This window comes from Oryctolagus cuniculus, chromosome 9 (assembly GCF_051225735.1).
Source record: "Oryctolagus cuniculus isolate XC-2025 breed Fujian yellow rabbit chromosome 9, ASM5122573v1, whole genome shotgun sequence".
In the NCBI taxonomy this organism is placed as follows: domain Eukaryota; kingdom Metazoa; phylum Chordata; class Mammalia; order Lagomorpha; family Leporidae; genus Oryctolagus; species Oryctolagus cuniculus.
In genome coordinates this window covers 9,923,378-9,936,976 of record NC_142875.1, presented here as the reverse complement: position 1 = coordinate 9,936,976, position 13,599 = coordinate 9,923,378, and the positions used below count along the sequence as shown (strand labels likewise).

At 41.5% G+C, this 13,599-nt stretch overlaps 1 protein-coding gene across 26 annotated transcripts; it reads right to left on the bottom strand.

The window, feature by feature from the left end:
• Positions 1-3,366: 3,366 nt before the first annotated feature.
• Positions 3,367-11,623, bottom strand: TEX30 (testis expressed 30). Of its 26 annotated transcripts, none has more exons than XM_089303418.1 (8): positions 11,506-11,623; positions 10,804-11,001; positions 9,474-9,578; positions 8,050-8,131; positions 7,365-7,595; positions 6,174-6,225; positions 5,516-5,721; positions 3,367-4,102 (listed from the first exon to the last, which is right to left on the bottom strand). In XM_089303418.1, the coding sequence occupies exons 4-8, from the start codon at positions 8,062-8,064 to the stop codon at positions 3,815-3,817; spliced, it is 792 nt and encodes a 263-aa protein (XP_089159544.1). In that variant the 5' UTR covers positions 8,065-8,131; positions 9,474-9,578; positions 10,804-11,001; positions 11,506-11,623; the 3' UTR covers positions 3,367-3,814. The 26 variants fall into 26 exon arrangements, with proteins under 26 accessions (XP_089159544.1, XP_069904714.1, XP_069904711.1 ...); XM_070048613.2 differs by having other exon boundaries at positions 3,367-3,814; XM_070048610.2 differs by having other exon boundaries at positions 3,367-3,814; positions 8,050-8,117.
• Between the last annotated feature and the right edge of the window lie 1,976 nt (positions 11,624-13,599).

Sequence of the window (13,599 nt, the reverse complement as noted above, 5' to 3'; positions counted from 1 at the left end):
GTCTACCAGAGAGGGTACCAGGATGGCTCTATGACTATAATCTCAAATCTAGAAGAGCTACCTATTTTCTATAAGAACTGGCAAATTTGTGCAGGAAACCAGACAGGATTTTTTATTTTTTATTTATTTGAAAGGCAGAGTTACAGAGAGGCAGAGTCAGAGAGAGAGAGTGAGCTTCCGTCCACTGGTTCACTCCCCAAATGGCAGCACAGCAGGAGCTGGGTCTTTCTGAAGCAAGGAGCTTCTTCTGGGTTTCCCATGAGAATGCAGGGCCCAAGCACTTGGGCCATCTTCTACTGCTTTCCCAAGCCATAGCAGAGAGCTGAATGGAAAGTGGAACAGCCGGGGCTTGATCCAGCACCCATATGGGTTGCCAGCACTGAAGGGGGCTATGCCACAGTGCTGGCCCCATCAATTGTTTTCTGACTATTCATTTCAGTCTTAGATGTTACCACTAGTATCTTTCCCCAACCATCGTTAGGTACACAGTTTTGAAACACAAACTCATTACATTAATAAGGAACAGTAGTGTATAAACAATTTGGGAAAATCAACTTCAAGCAGTATCTTAATGGTTACCCATATAGTAAGCCAACAGCTTAATTTTGCAAACTCAGGTTAGTAACCTTTTAACTGTTTTGTCATCTTACTTTTATATTATGGTGTGTTTTACACTAAGATATTTTATTTTCCTTCCATTAGTTTTATTTCTGGTTTACAGTATTAATATTCCTCAATTGATTTACAGTTAATAGATTATATTTTGAACAGCTCTGGATATTGTTTATCATCTTTTGATACCTTTTTTTCAAAACTTGGTCTATGTCTACAATTTTTTAAATTCTTTATTTCTTTATAGTTTTTTTATATTTATTTTTTAAGGAATACAAATTTCATAAGTATAACTTTAGGAATACAGTTATTCTTCCCACCATACCCACCCACCCTCCCATCCATACTCTCACCCTCCACCTCCTCCCTCTCCCCTTGCCAGTCCCATTCTCTACTAAGATTCATTATCTTTTCTTTTTTTTTGACAGGCAGAATGGACAGTAAGAGAGAGAGAGAGAGAGAGAGAGAGAAAGGTCTTCCTTTTTCCATTGGTTCACCCCCACATGGCCATTGCGGCTGGCGCACCGCGCTGATCTGAAGCCAGGAGCCAGGTGCTTCTCCTGGTCTCCCATGGGGTGCAGGGCCCAAGCACTTGGGCCATCCTCCACTGCGTTCTTGGGCTACAGCAGAGAGCTGGACTGGAAGAGGAGCAACTGGGACAGAATCCAGCACCCCAATAGGGACTAGAACCCGGTGTGCTGGCGCCACAGATGGAGGATTAGCCAAGTGAGCCACGGCACCAGCCTTAAGATTCATTTTCAATTAACTTTGCACACAGAAGACCAACTCTACACCAAGTTAAGATTTCAACAATTTGTACACACACACAAAAACTGTTTGAGAACTGGTTTTACAGTTAACTCTCAATACAACTCATTGAGAACAGAGGTCCTGTATGTGTAGTGCACAGTGACTCTTGTTGTTAATTTAACAATTAACACTCTTATGTATGATGTCAGTGACCACCTGAGGCTCTTGATATATGCTGCCTAGGCTATGGAAGCCTTTTGAGTTCACAAACTCCGCCAGTGTTTGGACAAGGCCATAAGCAAAGCTGAAGTTCTCTCCTCCCTTTAGAGAAAAATACATCCTTCTTTGATAGCAACTTCTTTCTGCTGGGGTATCACTCAGCCATCCTTCATGTAGAACATATTTTGTCACAGTGTCTTGGCTTTCCATGAATGAAGTGCTCTCATGGGCTTTTCAGCCAGACCAGGAAGCCTTAAGGGCTGATTCTGAAATCAGAGTATTAAACTGATTGTCATTCTATGAATCTGCTTTGTGGTATGTCTACATTTTTAAAAATTCATGTTTTGTTCAAGAAATAATAATCAAAACAGTTAACTCTTGGGGCTGGTGCTGTGGTGTAGTGGGTAAAACCACCGTTTGCAGTGCCAGTATCCCATATGGGTGCCAGTACGAGCCCCGGCTGCTCCACTTCCAATGCAGCTCTCTGCTATGGCCTGACAAAGCAGTAGAAGATGGCCCAAGTCCTCAGGCCCCTGTGCCCATGTGGGAGACCTGGAGGAGGCTCCTGGCTTTGGATCAGTTTAGCTGTGGCCATTGCAGCCAATTGGGGAGTGAATCAATGGATGGAAGACATCTCTCTCCCCCTCTCTCTGCCTCTCATTCTCTGTATAATGCTGACTTTCAGATAAATAATTTTTTTTAAAAGTTAACTATTATACACTAAGTAATACAAATATTTGGGACTTATAGTTGTATATGATTTCATTCCATGGAGTAAATTGTTTATTAGGTTATATTTAGAAAACTAAATAAAAATTAAAACCCACTGACTCTACTAGGGCAGGAGACATGAGGGATCTGAAAAATTTGCCAGCAGCCCAGGCCCCCTACAGCTATCTGAAGGACCGAACACTGAGAGTAGGGAAGCTAGGGAAAGGGTTTTCTTACTATAGAAAAACCACTCCTCACTACAACCTTCAATATGAATTTAATATCAGCTTCATTTTTGTGCACTTTATAGGAAACACACTTTTATAAATTCAGTATCATTCACAATCCAGTTTAAAAGGTATCTGAACTTTGCAAGGCAAAATTAAGTGTCCACAATTCTATCCAGATACAATACAGATGCCAGTGCTACTGTTTAGCCATTATTTAATTCTCCTCTTACTATTTAAAAGGCACCGTTACAGAAAGGGAGAGACAGACAGATCACCCAATTGCTGATTCACTCTCCAAATTACTGCAACGCTGGTCCAGGCCAAAGCCAGGAGCCTGGAACTCCATCCAAGTCTTCCATGTGTGTGACAGGGCCGAGGTCATCTGCTGATTTCCCAGGTACATAAACAGGAAGCTAGATTTAAAGTAGAGCAGCCAGGACTGAAACAGGAATTCTGGTGGAGTCACAAGTAGCAGCATAACCCAACATACAATACCCATCCAATGCCAGTCTCCAGTTCTCCTCTTGATTTCCCACTCTGTTCTAGACTCCAGGTACTTCAGGTATTTACTCCTGTTTGCGAACCAGAGTCTTTGCCTATTACAGACTTACAGCAAACATTTCTTGAAATTATTACTTTAAAATGTATTCAGAGTTCTCATATTTGAAATGTGTCTCCATTCTTATCCCTTGAGGTTTATCTTTTAATTGAGGTTCATCTTTTAATAAAGATGAATCTCTTTAAATCTATGAACTTTCTAAAGTTTTGATTTTATTTTTTAAAGACTGCCTCACAAAAATGTCAATATTTTCTCAGTTGTATATGAATAAGACAAAAGCACAGCTGTAACAAAATTCAAACGTTTAATTTTTTCCCAAAACTTTAATTACTATACTAATGAAAATAAATTATATTTAGAACAATTTTAATATTTGTACATCATCTTTATACAACTGTAACAGTGCTTTCAAAAGACATTTCACAATTAAAACGTTTAAGAATGGGAACATTAAAGAACTTTAGTCTAAAATATACCTCAGAATGCTAAGAGGTACACTGCTCTTTATCAAATCAGCTGTACTTGTATTCAAACTAACATGGCTTTTAACTAACAACAATTATTTCTTGTCCATCTCAGTGATTTCTTGGATCCAAAACAAAATCTGTGTATTTATTTCTTTAAAAACATCATTTGTTGATCGTCCTTTCACTGCCATGGAATGATTTGCCTTCTCAATCCAGTAGATTTTACTGGGAGCTTGCATTTTCTGTGCCACTTTCTCCAACAAGTTCTAGAGGGAAAAAGAAGAGATACTAGACTCATGTTCGGTTTTTGTTGTTGTTGTTGTTGTTGTTTTGTTTTTTTGTTTTTGTTTTTTTGACAGGCAGAGTGGACAGTGAGAGACAGACAGAGAGAAAGGTCTTCCTTTTGCCGTTGGTTCACCCTCCAATGGCTGCCGCCACATCGCGCTGATCCGAAGCCAGGAGCCAGGTGCCTCTTCTGGTCTCCCATGCGGGTGCAGGGCCCAAGTACTTGGGCCATCCTCCACTGCCTTCCTGGGCCACAGCAGAGAGCTGGTCTGGAAGAGGAGCAAACGGGACAAAATCCGGCACCCCGACCGGGACTAGAACCCGGTGTGCTGGCGCCGCAGGCGGAGGATTAGCCTATTGAGCCGCGGCGCCAGCCTAGACTCAAGTTTTACTGTTGTTTAAAGGATTCACTCTCACAGCTATACTGGCATCTACTCATCAAGTATTCATTAAATACCTCGAAAGAAAACTTTTTAGACAATGGGATGTGCAAAATAATGTCCACAGAAGTAGCAGACCATTTCTTTCAAATACACCAATACTATAGTCATAGTAAGCAATCACTATTGCTACTACAAGTTTAGTAAGTTGGTGCTCCCTCTTTTCCTTTTTCCAAAAAAATTGATTTCCCAAGGAAATGATATGCTCCAGAAAATGAAGTTGTTTCATAATAATGGGCTAAAATTTAGTAATGCAGAGACACTGCCAACTCTTTCTAGGGGTCAATTTATTACCAATAATCTGCCTTTCATTTGTGTATATCTGTTGAAATGACAAACCAAATGCACAATATTCGATTGTAATATTCGATTCAGATATTCATCCTTCACTTTCTAAATGAGAATTCATCATTGCTTTCGGGAGAGACACATTTTTTCAGTACACTTAGTCCCACTTTTAGGTTCTTCATAGCAACTATGGCACAAAACCAGCATTAGTTAAATTAACATCTTTTTAAAGAGGCTGAATGCTACAAGTAATAGTTTACTCCCAAGATATTTCTATCTTTGGGCCGGCATTGTGGCAGAGTGGCACAGTGAAGTCACTACTTGCTTGCGACAACAACATCCTGTATCGGACTGCCAACTTGAGTTCTGGCTATTCTGATCCAGCTTCCTGCTAATGTGCCTGGGAAGGCAGCAGACGATGGCCCAAACACTTGGGTCCCTGCCATTGCCTTGGGAGACCAGATGGAGTTCCTAACTCCTGGCTTCAGCCTGGCTCAAATCTGGTTGTTGCAGCCATTTAGGGGATGAACCAGCAGATAGAAGATCTCTCTCTGCCTGTCAAACAAATAAACAAATACATGTCTTTTCTGGGGCTGGTGCTGTGGCGTAGCAGGTGAGGCTGCCACCTGCAGTGCCGGCATCCCATTTGGGCACCAGTTCAAGTCCCGGCTGCTCTACTTCTGATCCAGCTCTCTGCTATGGCCTGGGAAGACAGTGGAGGGTGGCTCAGGTCCTTGGGCCCCTGCACCCATGTTGGGAACCCGGAGGATATGGCTCCTGGATTTGGATTGGCGCAGCTCCAGCCATATGGAAGACTTCTCTCTCTCTGCCTCTCCTTCTCTGTGTAACTCTGACTTTCAAATAAATAAATCTTAAAAAAAAAAAACTCTTTTTTTTTTTTTAAAAAAAGATATTGCTTTCAGTTTTTCTTTAAATTACAGAGTTATAACTCACCTTTTCACACATTTCATCTGCTGACCCTGATACAAACAGTACAGGATCTTTTATACGAAACAGATCTTCATCTCTGAGTTTATTCTGCTGCTTTGGATGGTGCAGTGGATATGAAATACAAATGAGACCTCGAACAAAATCATCAGCATCATCTGGCTCAGTATGACACATTACAGAAGCAGCTGCTCTTGAGCCCATTGAACGACCTAAAAGTAATTAAAATTAACTTCAGTTTGAAACATAAACATTCACATAAGGTAGCAGTGATGTGGCAAATTAGATTTCCTATTTCTTTATCAACAAACAACTCTATCAGGTGGTAATTAGCAAGCAGCAATACCCACTATGCCCACAGGTATGAACACCCACAGCCTTAAGAAGAGCTGAAAACTGATCTTAAAAAAAAAAAAAAAAAAAGAATTAACAGCTATTTTTCTGAAGAACATTTAGAAGAGGACATTCCTTGTAAACGAATCACCTTTTCTAAGAGAGTGATTCAGGGATATAAATAAAAGAAGAGATCCTCAGATAGTAACTATATGAGAATGTATGCAATTTACCTTACTAATACAAACAAAAAACCCTTAACTCTTTGTTGTCAATTAGTCGTTATATCAAAATGAGCAGTTAATAAGTATTCACAAGCATTGCAACTTACCTCCAAGGAAAACACCTGCAAGTTTGTATTCTCCTGAAGTCTTTAAGTAATTCTAAGGAAAAAACAAACAGAAATGATCAATTGCCATAGTATAAAATATTCCACTAGAAAGCCAAGACACATTATTTCTCATTATTTCTGAAATGCATAAAAATATATGCAAAGACAATCACAAAATCTTATGGGATTTTTTTTAAGTGGTAAGCAGTTCTTTCTCTTCTGGTCATCTTTCACCATTAAATCAAATTTTGTGTAATATGGCAAAGATTTGAGGGATAAAAAAGGCAATTTATCTTTATTCAAATATTGAAGAACTAAACTATTTTTAAAGCACAAACCATTAGGGCCCGCGTTGTGGGATAGCAGGTTAAACCTCGACCTGAAACACCGGATCTCATAAGGAGTTCAAGACCTGGCTGTTCCACTTCTAATCCAGCTCCCTGCTAATGTGCCTGGGAAAGTAGCAGAGGATGGCCCAAGTGCTTCAGCCCCTGCACCAACGTGGGAGACCCAGAAACAGCTCTGGGCTTCTGGCTTTGGCATGGCCCAGCCCGGCCATTGCAGCCATCTGGGGAGTGAACTTGCTGATGGAATCTCTCTCTGTCTCTCTGCCTCTTTAACTGCCTTTCAAGTAAATAAAAAATATATATCTTAGAAAAAAAAAAAAAAACTATTAAAGCAAAAGGCCAGTTAAAGGCTTTTAACTAACAGCCACATTTAATAATACTAATATCTAATTTAAAGCTCTGGAAAACTTGGCAAGCTTGAAATAATTCAAATTAAAAGAAACTTTAGACTTGAGTTTTATCCACTGATTTTAAGCAACGTTTCTAAATATACACAAACAACACTATATTTATATGTATATTATGTTAGGTGAAATACTCTAAAATGTCAGTGAGAAAATCCTAAGTTGCTTCCTTGGCACTATCATGGAGAAACAACTACAATATAAGGAAGGTTCATCTCCATGAAAATGATGGCCAAAAAAAAAAAAAAAAAAAAAAAAAAAAAAAAAAAAAGAAAAAGAAAAGAAAGAAGAAATCTGACCACTAAACAACTAGCTTTCATGCACTGTTGAGATTCTAAGAATATTAAAATATTTTTAAAATTAAACCAAATGACTAAACATAATTTTCTTAAGAATTTTAAACAAATCCTATCATAAGAAAATATAAAGAAATTTCTTACCAAAACTGACTTATATGCCTTAATTCTATGTACAATATTAAGGCCTTTACAGGTAAACCTCAGGCAAAAAAACCCATGAGATGCAAGATGGGATGCCAGTGACATCAAATGAGGAAGATTCATATCTCCTGATGCTCCATGTGTAAGAATTATTCCGTATGTTAAGTTCTTGTTGGGTACTAAACAAACAGCATCTAGTAATTTATTTCCAAAAGGTATTTTTAATTTAACCTGGAATTAAGAGAATAAAGGGATCAAAAATCACTTCCTTGACTACTGAGGCCATTGAATAACTGTGTACGTTTGCTTTGGGAGACTTATGATTCAAGTCACAGACAACAAATAAAAACTAATGATGATAATAGTAAATATTTAAAAAGTACTTACTATGTGACCAGTACTATAAGCAATTTATATGTATTAACTCATTTAATCTTCTTACTAATTCTAGAAGGCAAGTACTATTATCTCGATTTTATAGATAAGGTATAGCAAGTAACTTGCCCAAGGTCATAGACTCACTAGCCAGGATTCAAATTCAGGCACTCTGCTCCACAGTTCTTACTCTTAACCACTAATGCTGTAATGCCCCTTATAGTGCAAGGTAAAAATAAGAGAAGCCAAAGTAAAAAGAGAACAGGGGAAGGAGAGCTAACAATGCGGAACATACAAAAATATGTATTACCTCTGTATGATTCATTTTCACTGTTGAATAACAAAGTGCATTACATCTGAGAAGCAAAGGACATCTCCCTGAAAAGAAGATTCTGTTGTGAAAGGTGAGTTGGCAGACGTGGATATGACACAAGAACCGTGAATGAACACATTAGGCAGTTGAAACCAACATTCAGAACTACAATTTCTCTAAAACCTGGAGTCTACATATATATTATTTAAGTAAACATTATTTTCAAGGCTTCTACTGGGCACTCAGAATTGCTTACAGGGCCAATATTATATAAGAGGAAGTAAATGTGGTACTGTGATAAAGAAGCCCTAAGATAATTCATATGAAAGCAGGATGCAGGGCCAGCACTGTGTAGCAGCAGGTTCAGCTGCTGCCTGCAATGCCAGCACCCATGTTGGAGGAAGAACTCCAGTTAGGGTCCTGGCTGCTCAGCTACCATCCAGCTCCCTGCTGGTGTGACTGGGGAAAGCAGCATATAATGGCCCAAGTACTAGGAGCCCTGTTACTCACGTGGGAAGAGACCCAGATGAATTTCTAGGCTCCTGGCATTGGCCTAGCCCCCAGCTGTTACAGCTATTTGGGGAGTGGACCAGCTGCTGGAAGATCTCTTTCTGTCACTCCCTGTCTCTGTAACTCTTGCCTTTCAAATAAATAAAATCTTAAAAAAAAAAAAAAATAATAGGATGTTGTACCCTGACAAAAATAATATGAAAAGCATACAAGGGTACTTCACAAAGTTTGTAGAAAAAGGAATCAAGTTTATTTTGGTGCCAAAAATTAAATTTATGCATAAAAAGGGCTTCAAAAAGTTTATGGAATGCACCCTGTCATGTCATTTTGTACTATCTCCTAATAGGCAAGAATACACATCTTTACCCTTTTGACTTTGGGGTTTGGCTGTGACCTGTCTTAACTAATGGACTATAGAAGTTTCACCATACCACTTCTCAGCTGAGGCAAGGCTGGTTTTCAAAAGCCCTCCCATTATTTTCACCCTCAGCCATGAAGAAAGCATACACCCAACAGGTTTGCTTTTCTCAGCCTGAGTCCCAGAATGAAGACTTACAGAGCAGATATGAACCCAAAACTAAAGTCCAGAGCAGAGTCTAGCCTACTCCAACCAAGATCTAAACCACAGATAATGTGAAGAACCACAGCATTAAATGTGAATCACTGACATTTTGGGGTGGTTATGCAGCATTACTATAAAGACTTTATTATTTAGGTATTATCTACATCAGCCATCTCCATTTTTCACTCATTTTTCTCCATTAACCTTTATTCGTTCATTTATCACTTATTTAATAGGTAGCAACAACAAAGTTCAATGTTTAAAAGGTATTAATATTCAGTGAGAAAAATCTCTCATTCTACTTTTGACATGTCACCCAGATCCCTTCTCCAAAGACAACCAGTATTACCTGCTCCTTGTGTATCTTGCCAGACAGTACTGTACTCACATTATTTTCACATGTATGTAGGTGTTAAGATAAATTCCCAGGAGAGGAACTGCTGAGTCAAAGTGTCTGTTCATAATTTTTAAAAGAATATATTTTTGAGTAGGTAATATATGTGCACGGTACAAATTTTTAACACAAAATTGTAAATAGTGAGCTATCCTAAATCTTCCCCTCAGCTACCAAGTTCCTTTCCCTTTCCAGAAGATCTTTCCATATCTGTGTATGTCTATGTGCGTAGAATTCTCTCAAGTCTAGAGGATGGCTGTACAAGTTCTGGGACTTGAGTGGGAGAAGGGGGATAAAGGACATCATACTTTAGCATTCCCGTTTTCATAAATGTGTCTTATAACTATGTCTTGGGTTCCCCAGTTTAAATATCCTATTTACTTTCTCAAAAGAATAAATCCATATCCAGTCTTCCAACATAGGGAAAGGCAGTTACCCAACAACGTGAAATGAGGAAGGGGATTTACGTATCTAATTGCTTCTCAGAGTTCACCTAATTCACCTTTATTTAAATTCTGCCCCTTCCCCCTCCCCCTCTCCCCAGCCCCCAATCCCAAGCTTCTGTGCATCTTGAAGATACTGGCAGTTTATACAGAATTGTTTCACAGCATTCCCTACTGCTGGTTTAAGATTAAATTAGGGTTTGCTAAGGAATTGCTTTCCAGAGCTCACTATTTGATTGCCTAGTGCTTCCTATCCTATTGTCTCTCCATTGTTGGTGGGATTATGTCTTTTAAAAATATATCCCTTTCCTATAATATTAATGATATTTCAGGAAGGACTAAAATTAGTCACAATTGTTCAATCACTATCTTAGAATGTTTTACTACTCTCCAGCAACATGGGGTTTTCGTGCTTTTATTTGTTTGGGGAAACTCCATTCCCCATCAGGAGTCAGGACCAACTTTCAGAAACACTGAAATTCTCCCACAGCAACCTGCTCCAGATAGTCTGGGTTTTGATCTCTGGCTTTGGATTCAGGTGAGAGCAGGGTTCAAAACCTGGCTCAGCCTCCATGTCTTTCACTAAGAAAATTGGGATGGGAGCTAGGTGGTTGGGGCACCCACATCCCATGTAATAAGAGTCTAGGCTTCCTGCTAATGTGCACTCCGGGAGACAAGAGGTGAGATAGTTCTGCTACCCACTTGGAGGCCTGGGATTTAGTTCTAGGCTCCTCCCCTTCCCAGCCCAGCCAAGGCTGTGGCAGGTACTTGGTAGTGGCGGTGGTGGTGACCCACCGGACCCCTCTCTCAAATGAATAAAAAAATAAATAAACGCCACCAACCTTCTAAAGATGCTGTGACAACTAAAATATGTACTGCATTTAGTACCGTGTTCGTCCATATATCCTGGGCATTCAATAGCTGATTTCTATTAGTACTTACATCTAGAACGTAACTGATTACTTCTTAACGCTAAAACGATCAATTTTCAGTTAAAAACCGTTAGTGCGGTATCTGTTACGCCTCCAGCATGACGTTGGCTGTCACGGGGCAAACAAAAACGTTAGGAGTTCGTCTTCCGGGGGTCGGGTCGACTACCCACACTGAACATCACTCGAACAAAAATCCCACAAGGAGGCCTCCCAGGAGTCAGGGCTTCAACGGCACTTGGGAACGGAGTTTAGTCACTCAACAAACGCGCGTGTTCCCGGGCTGTGCCGTGGGCCACCCGGGGAGGGGGGCGACTCCTCAAACCTGGGGGGCTGCCTCGGACCAGTCACCGGGGCTGGCCCACGGAATCCAGGTTGGCCCCGTCCGCTCTCCCCGTCGGCACCGACCCCCGACTCGGCAGAGCGGACGAAGCCCCCACCGGCCGGCGCCCGCCGACACCCAACTTCGAGCGGACGCCTCGCGGCGCCGACCCACGGCCCCTGACGAGAGTCGTCCGCGAGCCCCGAGCGCGTCGGGCGGCCCCGCCAGGAGCGCGACCGCTCCGGAAAGGCCGCCCCCGGCCTAACGCCGCCAACCGCCACCGCCGCACTTACCCGGGAAGGCACAAGTGGCCTCCAGCACCTAACCCGCCCTCACTCCCCTCAGGGCGCAAAGTCGCACGCTCGAAGCGACCGCCTCGCCTCCCCGCCAGCGCGCTCCGCCACGGCGCACGCGCGCGCAGGCCCCGCCCCCGCGCGGGGCACGCCGGGAGCGGGAGTTTTCCAGAGGCGGCTCGCGTTCCCACCGCAGAGGGGCTCGGGTCAAGGTGTGACCCCCGACTGGTTGCACGCTGGGTCCCCCTCGGTCGCGAGGGCGCCCCTTGCACCTAACGGACTCCAGCCGATCTCGCTTTGCACCGGACGCGGCCGAGCCCCTGCATTGTCCGCGGGGGTCAGTGCAAGTCGCTTGAAGGGTCCCTGGCCGCCAGCCCCGCCTCCCAGCTGTGTCCACACTGCAGCCAGCGGGGCCCTGGGACGCTGCAATCCCGCCTCTGCAGAGGCTGGCGTTTGGCTCCTTGCCCGAGGCCAGAGGCCTCGTCGTGACCTCCGCCGTCGTCCCCCGGCCCCTCTGCCCGGATGTCCTGCCGGCCAGCTCCAGGCGGCCTCCGGCCAGGCAGGCCCACTGCAGGGCTCTGGTCCCGGCTGTGTCCAGCCCTGGCACAGGCCGCGGACATCTCCCCGGAGTCTTCACTCGCCTGTCCGCCCCACGCACATTCGTCTCCCGGGAAACCGCCCACGCTGCCTGCCCTCTTCCCTGACCACCTCACCTGTCCCTGTTTTGTTTTTAAACCGTGCATCTCCTGCGCATCCGCTAATGCCTGCGACTATTTCCTGAATGCAGGAATCCCTCCAATCCTGCCCTGCTTTTGTCACTGAACATTTAAGGGACCAAATTCCAGAAAGCCACTTAGTGCCATTCATCACAAGTGTTTCTCCAAATTACAGTCTGAACACCTCATTGTTCAATTTTGTAGATATATTTTTAAAAACAGCTATATTTACATGCCATGAAATTCAACGGATTTTAACGTAGAATCAATGATTTTCAGTAATTTCACAACCATCTGCAACCATCGCTACACTCTAAGGACAGTTCCATCAGCCCCATCAGGCTAGCCTGGATGTCAACAGTGGTCTTTCCTGGATCTCTTAACTGAGGGTCATTTCATTTGAACTACAGAACTTGGACTTATGAGCATCTACCAATGGGTGAACCAATTCCTTAAAATAAGTAGCTCTTTCCATATAGATACTTGATTGGTTCTGTTTCTCTGGTATTTTCTTTGGCATTGGCTAATACGCCAATGAAGTCCGAAACTAAGAATGCTTTTTATCATCACAAGTACTCAACATTGCACTAGAAATTTCAAGACAACAGGGATGGAGAATAAAATGATAAATATGTAAAAAAGATATACTCATTATTTTAAAGTAAGATTGTTTTGGAGAAAATCAAGTGGATTTTCTTATATCTGATAAAATAGTTCACTAAGTGGTTGGTTAGAGAACATTCACAAATGTATAGTTCTTTTAAACAAAAATGTAGTTTTTTAAACAAAAACATAAAACAGCAACAAATATAGAAAATATTCAATAAAGATAACATAATACATTTAATATCTGACATGAAAAAACATAATTTTACTTCAGAATCCAAAGAAGACCTAGAACACATGGAGCTATGGATCATTACCTTCTTGGCTGGGAAAACATAATATTGTAAACATGTCAGTTTTCATAAACTTTTAAAATTTATGAAATTCCACTTGAAATTTTTATACTTAGTCCTTGACAACGTGATTTTAAAGTGCAACTTGAAGAATATATACAATAAAAATTTAAAAGAACAATTAGAAGACTGAGCTCTACACCAATGTATCAAAAGATACCAGAATCTTGTATGATCATACTTTTAAGAAAAATTGGAAAATTTAAAAAAATTTTTTCTATATAAGAAGCCATAGAATAAAAGGCTGACAAATCTGACCACATAAAAAAAATGAGACTTTTTATGCTGAGGCACTGTAAAAAATGTCAAAGCACCAAAATGATAGACAAAATTTGCAACAAACACATTAGCAAAAGGTTGATGTCTATATCACACAGAGTTGGAATGAATCAATAGAAAGATGTTTTAAATTAACTTGA